The sequence below is a fragment of the Schistocerca gregaria genome, chromosome 8 (genome assembly GCF_023897955.1).
Source record: "Schistocerca gregaria isolate iqSchGreg1 chromosome 8, iqSchGreg1.2, whole genome shotgun sequence".
In the NCBI taxonomy this organism is placed as follows: domain Eukaryota; kingdom Metazoa; phylum Arthropoda; class Insecta; order Orthoptera; family Acrididae; genus Schistocerca; species Schistocerca gregaria.
This window is the reverse complement of record NC_064927.1, coordinates 320099249-320114825: the sequence shown is the minus strand read 5'-3', so window position 1 is coordinate 320114825 and position 15577 is coordinate 320099249. Positions and strand designations below refer to the sequence as shown.

The 15577-nt window shown below is 41.4% G+C and overlaps 1 protein-coding gene across 1 annotated transcript in view; it reads right to left on the bottom strand.

The window, feature by feature from the left end:
- LOC126284261 (phospholipase DDHD1-like) overlaps positions 1-11678 on the bottom strand; it is a 180080-nt gene extending 168402 nt beyond the window's left edge. Inside the window, exon 1 of the mRNA XM_049983068.1 lies at positions 10699-11678. Coding sequence (XP_049839025.1) covers positions 10699-11326 — 628 coding nt within the window. The 5' untranslated portion in view covers positions 11327-11678. The remainder of the gene's footprint in view (positions 1-10698) is intronic.
- Positions 11679-15577: the final 3899 nt, after the last annotated feature.

Here is a 15577-nt window from a genome sequence, read left to right as displayed (position 1 = left end):
CCCTCGCTATATTTTTTGTAACTGAGTAGATCTAAGGCACTACCCAGAGGTATATTATCTTAAGGCAGCTTCATGAATTGGGTTTTTGAGGATGTCTTCCCATCTTCATGTGGTCTTCCTCCCACCCCACTATTTTACATATCGAGATGGTGACATCCTCTCTTACCACTTCGAGCAGGAGAATTGTATCCCTCAAGGTAGTGTTATAAGTGTGATAGTCTTTGCCATACCTATAAACTGTATTATGTCCATTGTTACACCTCCTGCCCAGTGTATTTTGTTTATTGATGTCTTCCCTGTATTTTGTTCCTCTTTGAGCCACACAACAAGAACAACTCATCTGTTACAAATGACTCTTTGACAGTTGGATAAGTGGGCAGAGAAGAAGATTTACAAATTCTCAACTGAAAAAACTGTGTGTGTGTGTGTGTGTGTGTGCGTGTGCGCGCGCGGAGTTTTTCTAAACATAGATGTTCAATTTTAAGTTTTCCTGAGTTCAGTATGAAGGACACTGTCCTTAATTTTAAAAACACAGTGAAATTTCTGGGCCTCACAGTTGACTTGAAACTTTCATCCTTGCCATGCCTTTGGGTCCTAAAAAGACAGTTCCTGAAAGCACTCATTATTTTAAAATGTCTTAGCCACAATTCATGTGTGGCAAACCAGACTTTCCCACTCCAGTTTCACAGGGCCTTTGTGTGATCTCATCTTGATTACGGGTACACAGTATATGGGTCTGCATGACCCTCTTTTTAACATGTTGGATGTGGTTCACCATGAAAGAATTCGGGAGGTTAGTGTAGCCTTTCGAACCAAGCCCAAACACCGAGCCTTTGTGCTGGAGCTCATGAGCTGCCGCATCACATCAGGTGACGACTTATGGTGCGCCAGGTCTCTAAAAGACTCTCCACGCAACACACACCTACACACCATACCACTGCTCAGCCATCAATGGGAAGGCTTTTCCAAACTTGTCACTGAGCACTGTAGGTTTTGTGTGAAGGACTGCCTTTTGGAAATAAGTGTGGTGGTTTTTTAAGGATTTACACTAAAGCTGTCGGCACAGCGACAGTGCTGTCGAACGTTAACATTGTGCATGCCAAGTTCAACGTGCTGCTGAATGCTCAGGAACGAAGTGACTTGTGCATATGATACATGGGCCCTAGTGTGGTATACACGATCGCAACGCACTCCAGTGGCAGTTGAGGGATGTTTCTAGTTCATAAATCAAATTGTTTACTCAATGGGAGCACATAAAATTCCCACGTTAGGTCTATTAAAACGCACATTTCCTCCATCGTCTACGAAAAGGAAAGTACCATGTCCAATCAATAAGGATACAGACTTATTAAAAGTTCCATTACAAACAGTGCGGTACAAATTTGGAATACTTCTCCTCATAAGATAAACATTATTTCACCATTCCCACATTTTAGTAAAACCCCAAGGTCAGTCTTACTTGATCACTGTTCCTACCCAGTAACAGAATCTTCGCAACATGTGAATTACGAAGCATAAAAGAAAGAGGAGCAAAATATCTTCATACATATAGCACAAGCTGTCCTGTAGATTAAGCCAATCGAACAAAGTAACCCCTAAAAAAAAAAAAAAAAGGTGAACTTATATTTACATAACATCAAATAATATAGTATATACTTATATTAAACTAATAATAAAGTATCAGAACCAAATAAAAACACGAATGTTAGGAAAAAAAATTGGAAAAGGCGAGACGCGAACCACCGCCCCAGCCCCAGCACACTACTCAACAGCTGACAGTGACACTATTCATTACTCTACACCAACAACACAGCCTTTATGGCATAATATGTCCCCCTAATGAAAACCTTAATCATACATATTTTACTAATTGAAATTTAATATAACAAATTGTACCAAGAACAATGCGTTTTGGGTGGATCTTCAGTGTGTCGCTGCCTTCAAATAGCCTACTCTCATAATACGCAAGTTATAATAATTCTTTTGCCACGAATATGATGTTTCACATTATTTTATTGCAACGAATCACAGTTAACAACGGGTTTCCCAGTCATTCTCAGTTTGCTGGTGCTCAGAAACGGCATATATACACTCCTGGAAATTGAAATAAGGACACCGTGAATTCATTGTCCCACGAAGGGGAAACTTTATTGACACATTCCTGGGTTCAGATACATCACATGATCACACTGACAGAACCACAGGCAACAGAGCATGCACAATGTCGGCACTAGTACAGTGTATATCCACCTTTCGCAGCAATGCAGGCTGCTATTCTCCCATGGAGACGATCGTAGAGATGCTGGATGTAGTCCTGTGGAACGGCTTGCCATGCCATTTCCACCTGGCGCCTCAGTTGGACCAGCGTTCGTGCTGGACGTGCAGACCGCATGAGACGACGCTTCATCCAGTCCCAAACATGCTCAATGGGGGACAGATCCGGAGATCTTGCTGGCCAGGGTAGTTGACTTACACCTTCAAGAGCACGTTGGGTGGCACGGGATACATGCGGACGTACATTGTCCTGTTGGAACAGCAAGTTCCCTTGCCGGTCTAGGAATGGTAGAACGATGGGTTCGATGACGGTTTGGATGTACCGTGCACTATTCAGTGTCCCCTCGACGATCACCAGAGGTGTACGGCCAGTGTAGGAGATCGCTCCCCACACCATGATGCCGGGTGTTGGCCCTGTGTGCCTCGGTCGTATGCAGTCCTGATTGTGGCGCTCACCTGCACGGCACCAAACACGCATACGACCATCATTGGCACCAAGGCAGAAGCGACTCTCATCGCTGAAGACGACACGTCTCCATTCGTCCCTCCATTCACGCCTGTCGCGACACCACTGGAGGCGGGCTGCACCATCTTGGGGCGTGAGCGGAAGACGGCCTAACGGTGTGCGGTACCATAGCCCAGCTTCATGGAGACGGTTGCGAATGGTCTTCGCTGATACCCCAGGAATAACAGTGTCCCTAATTTGCTGGGAAGTGGCGGTGCGGTCCCCTACGGCACTGCGTAGGATCTTACGGTCTTGGCTTGCATCCGTGCATCGCTGCGGTCCGGTCCCAGGTCGACGGGCACGTGCACCTTCCGCCGACCACTGGCGACAACATCGATGTACTGTGGAGACCTCATGCCCCACGTGTTGAGCAATTCGGGGGTACGTCCACCCGGCCTCCCGCATGCCCACTATACGCCCTCGCTCAAAGTCCGTCAACTGCACATACGGTTCACGTCCACGCTGTCGCGGCATGCTACCAGTGTTAAAGACTGTGATGGAGCTCCGTATGCCACGGCAAACTGGCTGACACTGACGGCGGCAGTGCACAAATGTTGCGCAGCTAGCGCCATTCGACGGCCAACACCGCGGTTCCTGGTGTGTCTGCCGAGCCGTGCGTGTGATCATTGCTTGTACAGCCTTCTCGCAGTGTCCGGAGCAAGTATGGTGGGTCTGACACACCGGTGTCAATGTGTTCTTTTTGCATTTCCAGGAGTGTACATATAGGCTTGAAATGAATGCCAATATGGCGCCTCATAACTCTGTACTGAAGGAGACAGCGTGCGTGTGACGTAGGTGGCGTTGTGCCATCTCATGGGTCAACGCTCAGATGCACGCTCAGAATATCTGACATGCCAGATACTGCTCTGCACATTCGGAAAGACTCCCGAACGTGTTATTCCACGCAATGACATCAGAAACTCGGCACACTCAACGTTCGGATGCACGGTCTGTGAGCCAACAGCTTTAGGCTGGAGAATAGTCACCAACTTGGCTCCTACAGGACCCAGAATTATTTTACGCTTGATGAATTTTAAGAAACATTGGACTCCAGATATTATGTTTAAATGTCTGTTTTTAACAGACATGAATCAAGGACCTTACCATCGGTGGGGAGGCTTGCGTGCCTCAGCAATACAGATAGCCATACTGTATGTGCAACCACAATGGAGGTGTATCTGTTGAGAGGCCAGACAAACGTGTTGTTCCCCGAAGAGGGGCAGCAGCCTTTTCAGTAGTTGCAGGGGCAACAATCTGGATAATTGACTGATCTGGCCTTGTAACACTAACCAAAACGGCCTTGCTGTGCTGGTACTGCAAACGGCTGAAAACAAGGGGAAACTACGGACATAATTTTTCTCGAGGGCATGCAGCTTTACTGTATGGACAAATGATGATGGCTTCCTCTTGGGTAAAATTTCCGGAGGCAAAATAGTCCCCCACTCGGATCTCCAGGCAGGGACTACTCAGGAGGATGTTGTTATCAGGAGAAAGAAAACTGGCGTTCTACAGATCGGAGCGTGGAATGTCAGATCCCTTAATCGGGCAGGTAGGTTAGAAAATTTAAAAAGGGGAAATGTACAGGTTAAAGTTAGATATAGTGGGAATTAGTGAAGTTTGGTGGCAGGAGGAACAAGACTTTTGGTCAGGTGAATACAGGGTTATAAATACAAAATCAAATAGGGGTAATGCAGGAGGAAGTTTAATAACGAATTAAAAAAAAAAAAATAGGAATGCACCTAAGCTACTACAAATAGCATAGTGAACGCATTATTGTGGCCAAGATAGATATGAAGCCCACGTCTACCACAGTACTACAAGTTTATATGCCAATTAGCTCCACAGATGACGAAGAGATTGATGAAATGTATGATGAGATAAAAGAAATTATTCAGATAGTGAAGGGAGACGAAAATTTAATAGTCACGAGTGACTGGAACTCGAGAAAAGGAAGAGAAGGAAACATAGTAGGTGAATATGGAATGGGAGTAAGGAATGAAAGAGGAAGCCACATGGTAGAATTTTGCACAGAGCATAACTTAATTATAGCTAACACTTGGTTCAGGTATCATGAAAGAAGGTTGTACACACGGAAGAAGCCTGGAGATACTGGACGGTATCAGATAAATTATATAATGGTAAGACAGAGATTTAGGAACCAGGTTTTAAATTGTAAGACAGGAGATGGGACCCTGATAAACTGAAAGAACCACAGGTTGTAAAGAGTTTCAGAGAGAGCTTTAGGGAACGATTGTCAAGAATGGGGGGAAAAAATACAGTAGAAGAAGAATGGGTAGCTTTGAGAGACGAAATAGTGAAGGTAGCAGAAGATTAAGTAGGTAAAAAGATGGGGGCTAGTAGAAGTCCTTGGGTAACAGAAGAGATATTGAATTTAATTGACGAAAGGAAAATTAAAGAGATCTTTGGAGAAAAGAGAACGACTTGTATGAATATCAAGAGATCAGATGGAAATGCAGTACTAAGCAAAGAAGGGAAAGCAGAAAGGTGAAAGGAGTATATAGAGGGTCTATACAAGGGCGATGTTCTTGAGGACCATATTATAGAAATGGAAGAGAATGTAGATGAAGATGAAATAGGAGATACAATACTGTGTGAAGAGTCTGACAGAGTACTGACAGACCTAAGTCAAAACAAGGCTCCAAGAGTAGACAACATCCCATTAGAACTAATGGCAGCCCTGGGATAGTCAGGCCTAACAAAACTCTACCGTCTAGTGAGCAAGATGTATGAGACGCGCGAAATGCCCTCAGACTTCAAGAAGAATATAATAATTCAAATTCCAAAGAAAGCAGGTGTTAACAGATGTGAAAATTACTGGACTATCATTTTAATAAGTCACGGCCACAAAATACTAACACGAATTCTTTACAGCCGAATGGAAAAACTGCTAGAAGCCGACCTCGGGGAAGATCAGTTTGGATTCCGTAGAAATGTTGGAACACGTGAGGCAATACTGACCTTACGACTTATCTTACAAAATAGATTAAGGAAAGGCAAACCTATGTTTCTAGCATTTGTATACTTAGAGAAAGCTTTTGACAATGTTGACTGGAATACTCTCTTTCAAGTTCTGAACATGGAAGGGGTAAAATACACGGAGCGAAAGGCTATTTACAAACCAGATGGCATTTATAAGAGTCGAGGGGCATGAAAGGGAAGGCTGGTTGGGAAGGGAGTGAGACAGGGCTGTAGCCTCTCCTCGATGTTATTCAATCTGTATATTGAGCAAGCAGTAAAGGAAACAAAAGAAAAATTTGGAGTAGGAATTAAAATCCATGGATAAGAAATAAAAACTTTTTGGTTCGCCAATGACATTATAATTCTGTCAGAGACAGCAAAGGACTTGGAAGAGCAGCTGAATGGAATGGATAGTGTCTTGAAAGGAGGATATAAGACGAACATCAACAGAAGCAAAACGAGGATAATGGAATGTAGTCGAATTAAATCAGGTGATGCTGTGGGAATTAGATTAGGAAATGAGAGGCTTAAAGTAATAAATGGGTTTTGCTATTTGGGGAGAAAAATAACTGATGATGGTCGAAGTAGAGAGGATATACAATGTCGACTGACAATGGCAAGGAAAGCGTCTCTGAAGAAGAGAAATTTATTATCATCGAGTATAAATTTAAGTGTCAGGAAGCCATTTCTGAAAATATTTGTATGGAGTGTAGCCATGTATGAAAGTGAAACGTGGACGATAAATAGTTTGGGTAAGAAGAGAATAGAAGCTTTCGAAATGTGGTGCTACAGAAGAATGCTGAAGATTAGATGGGTAGGTCACATAACTAATGAGCAGGTATTGAATAGAATTGGGGAGAAAGGAAATTTGTGGCACAACTTGACTAGAAGAAGGGATAGGTTGGTAGGGCATATTCTTAGGCATCAAGGGATCACCAATTTAGTATTGGATGGCAGTGTGGAGGGTAAAAATCGTAGAGGGAGACCAAGAGATGAATACACTAAACAGATTCAGAAGGATGTAGGTTGCAGTAGGTACTGGGAGATGATGAAGCTTGCGAAGGATAGAGAAGCATGGAGAGATGCATCAAACCAGTCTCTGGACTGAAGACCACAACAAAAACAACAACACTACTTTAGACAGGCATCACGATTTGAAAGTTGAGTACACTGACAACATCCAAGAAGGGGCCTCCCTTGGGTGTTCAATCATCCTTCCCAATCGTGTCTTCTTCAGGATTTGTCTTCCCCATCATTATACTCTATTTTTTACAGAGCTCCATGCAATCCTAAAGGCGCTTAAGCAGATGAGCCATCTTCAGTGCAAACTATTTCTCATCTGCTCCGTTTCCCTTAGTGCTCTACAATTGTTGCAGTGCACATACCCAGCAGAGAAAATGGTCCAGTTCATACACGATCAACCGGATGTCATACAAGAGCAGAGGTAGGAAATGTAATTTTACTACATATTAGGGCACCAGGAAATTTGGGGAAATCAGTAAGTACGCAAAGCCACCAAGGAGGCCTGCAGGGAAGACAATGTGCCATTTCCCTGCAGATTGTCATCTCTTTGGTGAGTCACAGATCCATCAATAGTGGGGGGAAGGGGGAGGGGGGGAGGATGAGAATGAGGAGGAAGTGGTGGTGGTGGTGGTGGTGGTGGTGGTGGTGGTGGTGGTGGTGGTATAGGAAGGAGGAGTGGCTGGCAGTAACAGACAATAAACTGTGGCTGGTGAAGCAAATTACCTGGCCTTGACATTTCCGATGCCGGTCACTACAGGAAGATGAGGTGGCTCTGACTTTCCTCCGAATTGGGCACTGTGCTCTAATGCATGGCTTTTTACACTGAAGAGAGTCAGTCTATGACGCCAGTGGTGTGCAAATTGCTATACATCGTATTTTAACTGAGTGCATATTATTTTATGATAAGTGGGCACAAGCAAATTTAGGTGGACATTTGTCCTCTATTTAGCTGATGGCAAGAAAAGTGTGGTTGAGCTTTTAAAATTTTGTTATGTGTCTGGACTCTGGCCAAAGACTTTAGGCTGGAGATTTCAGTGTGTTGTATAGCAGTTGGCTCATCCTTTTTATTACAGTGAACAATGTGTGGCCATGCACACATACTCATGTTTTTAGGACATCCTTTATGTTTTTACTTGCAGTTCCCATTTTAATAATTTTGTGACCTTTATCCACACTCATCTCATTAAATTTTAGTATGATCACTAAGGACCTGGCTGTCGTGCGCCCTCACTACAACACACAACCACCATTATAATCAAAACAGGCACTTCTCAAAGCAGAATATGATGACTGCAAGCCTAAACATCACGGGAATTACAAGGAACAAGTATGATATCTTATTGACAGTCTGCCAAACACATAAATGGAATGTATTATGCACTCAAGAAACTCACAGAGCCAGAGAAGGAACAACACATTAAATACAAGGAATGGGATCAGCTGTGGAGCATTACACTCCAAACATGGCAGTGTCATATTTGTCATTTAAAAAATGAAAATCTGTGTCAGTTAGCTAATAAGTAACTAATGGATTTTTTGTCTTTGTAAATGGTAAATGTCACAGTTGCAGGCTTTTCTGAAATATCGATTATAATGAAAAAAATTAAGTGCTACATTCATTAGACCATCCATCATTGTGACCTCTGTAAGTAAAATCACAAATAATGACATTGAAATACCAACAATCAAAAGTGAAAACTTCACAGTCACACCCATACACAAATCTCAAAGAGAAAAATTCACTTTCTCGATGCCAAAACCAAAATACCAAATTCATAGTAGAATATTTCAATTGCCACAGTATCAACTGGGGGTAAAACGAAACACATGAGAATGGAAATTTTGTCTTGTGTAACACTATCAGGTTCAGCCAATAGTAAAAAAAAATTAGGAGTACACCAAACAAAAATCATTCCCTCTGTCACCATCTTTTCTGAGCTACGCAGATGAGTTATTCTTGCAATACACCCTTCACTCCCACAACGCTCCTGACCTCGATCTTCATTAACCTCCTGCCGCCAAATCCTCCACACCCCAAAGTTTCCCCTTACTCTGTCCTATAACCACCTCCCATTTCATGTCCCCACATTACCTTCATTGTGTGCCACTCCCTGACAGCTTTCACACCTGTGCCCACATGTCTATCCCAAGCACCTGATACCCCTACCTTCTGCCCTCCCACATTCCTAGGCAACAAACCAGCTACCTCCCTGAAAGCCATTAGCTACCCTTGCCCAACTATCTTCTTGCCTCTTTCATCCTTCTCCCTGTATCCAGCTTACCCTACAAAGCCCACAGCCCATTTCTCTGTGTGTACGGGCCTCGGAGAGACCAATGGTACCAACCGATGATCATGTCATCCACAACCAATAGGCATCAGTTGATGTGTCTATGGAGGGGCTTATGGCCAGTACACTACTCTCACGGCTGTTGTCAGTTTTCACGATCGGAGCCACTACATCTCAATCAAGTAGCTCCTCAATTGGACTCTCAAGATTCTAAGTGCACACTGCTTGCCAGTACCCCTGTCAGACACTATGTAGCGGGCAACATGACAACATTTATTACAGAAGCTATAGATAGGTAGGTAGGTAAGTAAGTAAGTAAGTAAGTAAGTAAGTAAGTAAGTAAGTAAGTAAGTAAGTAAGTAAGTAAGTAAGTAAGTAAGTAAGTAAGTAAGTAAGTAGGAAGGGGAGTGTGTGTGTTCCTTCTTTTTTTGTGCATCCCTATCAATGCCTCAGCACTTCTGCTTTTTGGTGAGTGGTCTCTCTTAAAATTCACTATTTAAATTATACAAAATTAAAGCAGCATATAAGGCATTCTTTGCCACCATAACTGTTGTGAGGATTCCGAGCTCATATGTCAGGTGTGTTACCGAAGCTCTACAATTTTTTAACAGAGGACCTGTTCACTGTCTCCAGAAAATGATTGTGACTGCTGATGGAAGCAACAACAGGGACTGATAATCATAATAAAATTAAGTCTCATTTGGTGGCTTCCTTCAACAGACAATAAAATCAGAAGGGACTATTTCATTACAATTAATGTCAATATGGTGGCTTAAACCAACATCAACAACATTGCTTCAGAATGATAAGTAAATGTTCAGTCCAACAATTTTAATGTATCAGAATTAGTCATCACTCAGTCTCACTTGAGAGAGCCTCAGCAATTATGTGTTACACTGCAAAAGCCAAAACCAGAACAGCGCAATAACAGTTGTCCAAGACAGTTTTCTATACCAAACAGACACCAAAACATACATCTACAACTAATCCCCTTTTTTTATACACACAGGCCTTGTCACAGCTAATCACTGTATGACAAATGCAACTATAAGCAACATAAAACATTTAAGTGATATAAATGTGATTAACGTAAGCTACAGTTGGAACAAATATTTTAAATTAAAAATCTCGACAGCACTGCTGTTGAATTATTAAATGCATCATTTGCACCCATGCTAAGTGTTACACAGAATATTTCATTCATTGTAACACGTCAAATTTAACAAATTCCGTACTGTTCAGAGCTTCTTGATTTTAATTAAAATCTACTACTGATAAGCAAGGGGAACTGAGAACTTTTTTAGATGCAGATATATACTTTGTTTGGTGTGATGCAAAAATCACACAGGATACCATTGATTACATATTGCTGTGTGTTTTAAGTAATGGCCATTTTTTGCTTCCAGAAACTTGAATAAGCACACTGCAGATGAATATTTTAATCAATAGTGACTACATGCACATTATAAATGCAGAGATAAAAGGTGATACATTCTGCAGTCACATCAGACAGACTTGAAAATATGCCTAAAATGTGTATCAAATTGGTATTACATTATCTCTCCTACTTCATTTTAATGAATAACATAGTCCTTCAAGCAATATGTATTCACATAAGAAATTATGTACCTGGCCAATAAATGGAATTGCACTTCCAAGCATGGAGATCTACTTCATATAATCCACCACGGACGACGATTTTATGCTCAGAGTCTGTTGTAAAGCTTGAATCGGCTTTGCCGAAATTGTTGCTTGAATCGTCATGTTTAAAGCTATCGTTTTCTGAAAATAAGGCACAACCGGTATCGTTGGACTCTTCTGTCTCATTTTCCTTGTCTTCTGGGTAATGAGCACTATGCCACTTATGAAACACATCCTGATATTTATATTCTATTCGCAAAGAATCATATCCACTAAACTCTAGCCATCGCTTTTCAGTTTCACTTTTATAAAACCACCTAACTTCTTCCGGCGAGAGGACGTCCACAACTCTGTCCAGATTCTTCGACTCAGGAGGTACGCATTCCCATGTTGACAATGTACTGAAATTGGCGCCGTCAACAGTGTCTGCCTGTTCTGAAAGAGCATCACTGAAGCACTCTGAAACGATTTCATTGTGTGTTACGTGCAGCACTTCGCGAGTCTGAGTTTCGGTAAATGTAAAACTATTGTCACTATTAACTGTCAGTTTGCGCAACTGTTCATCTATCTCAAAGGCAGTATTTTCGCTGCCAGTTGGATCACCAGAAAAATCCATCGGTAAACTATTTAGAACATGTGTATTTCACTCTTCGCACCAGGGCCCGCTACCTACATCAACATTTCCAACAACATTTACTATACAGTTTGGAATGAAGTTATGACACTTCTACAACCACAGCTGATTCACGAAATAGTGCATTATTTCGTGACTCTGAGCTATAAACACTAGCAACTTCGTAATAATCGAGAATAAGACAATTTTCATAAAAAATACTACTACAGTCTTCAGAAAGGAACCTTTCGAGAAGCAAAATACTACCAAGTACTGACAAACTTCGCGTAAGATCTTTGAAGCATCAGCTGTTGCCTGAGGTATGTGTGACAGTTCCTAGTGGACCGAATCGTTGAATGTAAGCTTGGTCGTTCTGCAACGCACAGACATGCATCCTTAGATTGCGATTACGTGACACGCAAACGCCCGTAACCGTGAAAATCCACAAAACATATAAATTACATCGGTAAAGCTCATTTTTTGTATGCTTGCATTCTACGGAAGATCGCTGAAACGCTACTTGAGACGCGTCAGTTATGCCAGAGATTACTTTCGAAACAATCTTGTTTTAGACCGCGTAACTGTACATTCATGTGACTAGATATGTTAGCAATTACAAAAAAAATGTATATATATCATTTCAACAATGAATTTAATTGTTATCGTTTCTTTTCGCTCCACCGCGTTGATAATGAAGGAATACCATAGGATACTGTAGATGTCTTGTGTAGTAAATATGGTATTGGCATTCTTTCGTAGAGGAAAGTAGTTTAATTAATTGTGATGGGAAGTCTACATCAGAATAGATCTACGTGGTACAAATCCGGGACAACATGGAATTAAGAAACCTTTGGCTGTGTAAGCTAGAGCTTTTTAAGAGGCAGCTGTAAGGCGAATGTCAGACATACAAACAGGTCAGTAGTGTGGCCATTGGAATGAGGATGGCTCCTTCCTACGCCAACTTTTCAAGGACCTGTTGAAGGCGGCTTCTCTTGGATCTATGAGCCTTCAGCCCCTGGTTTGGTTTAGATGTCATATGGACTCATGGTGACGGTGACCTGTTAAAATGTTTGTAACCATTAAATGCATGTTCCCAATTAAATATCACATAGTCCTGTTACAAATCCTATGTCACTCCTGGATGTTGATCTGTACCTCACTGAAGGTCGGCTACACACTTCTGTCCACATTAAACCTATTAGTTACTTCAACAAGCCTAAGACTCTGTAAAATCGTGCCCTGAAATGAGATCCATTATGTCCAACATTATGCCCCCACATATAAATAGCTAGTCATCACTTCCCCTCCCAACTTGTGCAGCATCCAGGTAAGACCGTATATTGCTCCTGCACCCATTTCCCCACCCTATGGCTACTATCATACATGTATCAGCCCTGTAACTGCCCAAACATGTACTAACCAAGGCAGAGCTTCCTGTGAAACATGTTGTGTACCAACTGTTATATAAACACTGTTGCCTTTTACACTGACATGACTACCATCAAGTAATCAATTAGCATTTAGGATGAATGGACATAAGGGAGGGGGGGGGGGGGGGGGCTGTACTGGCAACACACAATATCCTTTTGCACAGCATGTTCTACAACATGACAGTCATAACCTTGGTGTCTGTTTCCCCCCAGACACCCATTTCTCAGAACTCCACAGGTGGGGGACTGGCATTACAACCCACCAGGGCTCAATTTACTATAATTTATTCGGTCTCAGCATATCAGTAACTATTCTTTTCTTCACTTCCTGTTAGTTTTCTATGTCTTTTATTAACTGATGTACCTATTTTTGCCTGACCCCCCCCCCCCCCCCCCCAAATTTGTACCTCACATTATGCACTTAGCTTTCTGCTCTTATTAAGTCTTGCATGATGTTTCATCAGTAATCTCTGTCTTTCTTATTACTCATCTTAAGCTCTCAGATTTTCAAATCTCATCCAGTGCAGTCCCCCAACAGTCTGTCTTTCCTTCTCATTTCATCTGCTAAGCCTCCCATGACTCAGGGTTCTGGGTGACTTTTCTGAACTCTCTCCAATTCCTAAGCCTCGCCAGCCATTTTCCTTCGTCTCTCTTCCTTCCCCTTCACTTTCAGCATACGAACAAACTAATTTGTGATGTGAATGCAAAATAATTCATTCCACATATTTATGGTCTGTTGTGCAAAATGATCCATGGAACATGTAACTAACTGACAGAAAAAGGAGCCACTGCCTCCGAAAGCTTGCACATTTCTTTAACTGTCACATATGTTTTCTCTTGCTGCCACTCTATGACAGATTAGGCAGACTTATCTTCAACTAAGGCCTTTTCATAGCTCTAAGTGCATATTGATTCATGCAACTGCAGTGAAAGCTATTTGGAGCTGATTAAATACAATACAATTTATAAACTTCTGTTGATGAAGTAATTTACAGCAAATCACTTGCACCAAAGAACTTTTATTTCAGCCTCTGCAAATTTTAAGTACTTCATATAGAAGGACAAAATATTAAGTTTGTATGTGATCAACCCTAAGACAGAAACTGGGCTGAAGTTTCCATTGCAAACCATACAATGTCCCAAAAACCATTGTCCAACTGTGTGTTACTAAAGGTTGGCCATGTCATATGCATCTAGTTCTACTGGCATTACATGAAACATCATTTGACCAGTTGAAAAACAGGTGGGAAGGCTGTAGGTCTCTGCTTGACTGGTATCTGACACTTAGATGATCACATCTAAGGAAGATTACAGAACTTCTGACAGTTACATGTGACTATGTGATACTGGAATAGTACATCAGAGTCTGAATATATTGATTCAAATGCATTACATACATCTAATGGATGTCTGACCAATGTGTATTTCATTTTGAGCTACTGATAAAAATGGTTTTCCTTGTACCAATACTGCAAATATCAATTTCATTAAAAATCAGATTAAAAATTCATATCTTTTACAGAAGGAGAGCCATACAGTCATCAGAATAGGAAGCCATATTCATATGCAAAGGAACATTTAGGTGTCTTTGTATATTGAAAAGTACATTCTTATATGAAATTTTGATGCATCTCCTCCTTCAGTGATAACAAAGACTTACTTGGCAGTCATCATCCAACGCTATGTACCCATGTTAACAGAACCAAACAATCATTAAGACTAGCCAGTTCCCAGAAGCACTGTTCCATTACAGCAGAAAGGTAGACAGTGTGGCAGAAGTTTGCACTCAAGAGGATACGCGGCGAACAAGGAAGATGTGGCAAACAAATGTGTATAAGTATGATAAGTGCTAGAGCGCATACTGTTATACTGAATGTTACACTAGTATAATTTCATTTTAAAAACATTTTTTTTTTGTTTCAAGTAAGGTACCAACATTTTTTGGTGACACCAGGCATTACATGTAGCATGTGGTAAATAGTATTTGTTTTGGCTTACTATCTACACAAAGCAAAGATCTGCTGAACACCAGAGAAACTCTGCTACAATTAAGTTCTTTGTTTTATGTTATTTATCACCAATGACAAATCATTCAAATTTGTTGAATGTTTGTAACAGCTATGACATGGATGATAAGGAGCATGTTCCAAAATCCCACAAAAGTGCACAGAGCAGAATTGGATATCAGCAATGAAATATTTTTTTTTGGTCTTCCTCCAGTTTGGTTCCATTCCATGTAAAACAGAGATGTGTGAAATTTGGGCTCAGTAGGATAAGTTGGAAAGTCTGAAAAAATAAAATCAACTTTGCAAAATATTACTTCTGCAAGAGAAATTCAGTAATTACCCAGTAAAGGTAGTTTGTTTACACAAGTATCCCCAACTAAAAGCATTCCCATGCCACAGATGACTTGTTTTGGGCAACATGATGACAGTGACACCAAGGCAGGTAGAGAGAAGACAGAGTGAGCTGAGCCATTCCTCTTTTACAACCCAACCCAGTTCATCCCAGTAGTCTTTCATTTTATTGGTATATAACCTAATTGTGTGTCAAAGTACCAAACTAGATGTGTGGCAAATGTCAAGTTATTGAGAAACAAGCACAAATTGTGACAGCGGAATAGGGGAAACTGTGAAGTAAAGTTAGAAGCTATGCATCAACAATGGGGGCAACAACAAAAACATGCTGGAAGGTCATCTGATGAAGATAAATGGAAAACAAATAATAATAATAATAAACTTGTTTTGTTCAAATACATTATATTATTCTTGACATAGCACGTGGTACCCCCCCACGAACCATGGACCTTGTCGTTGGTGGGGAG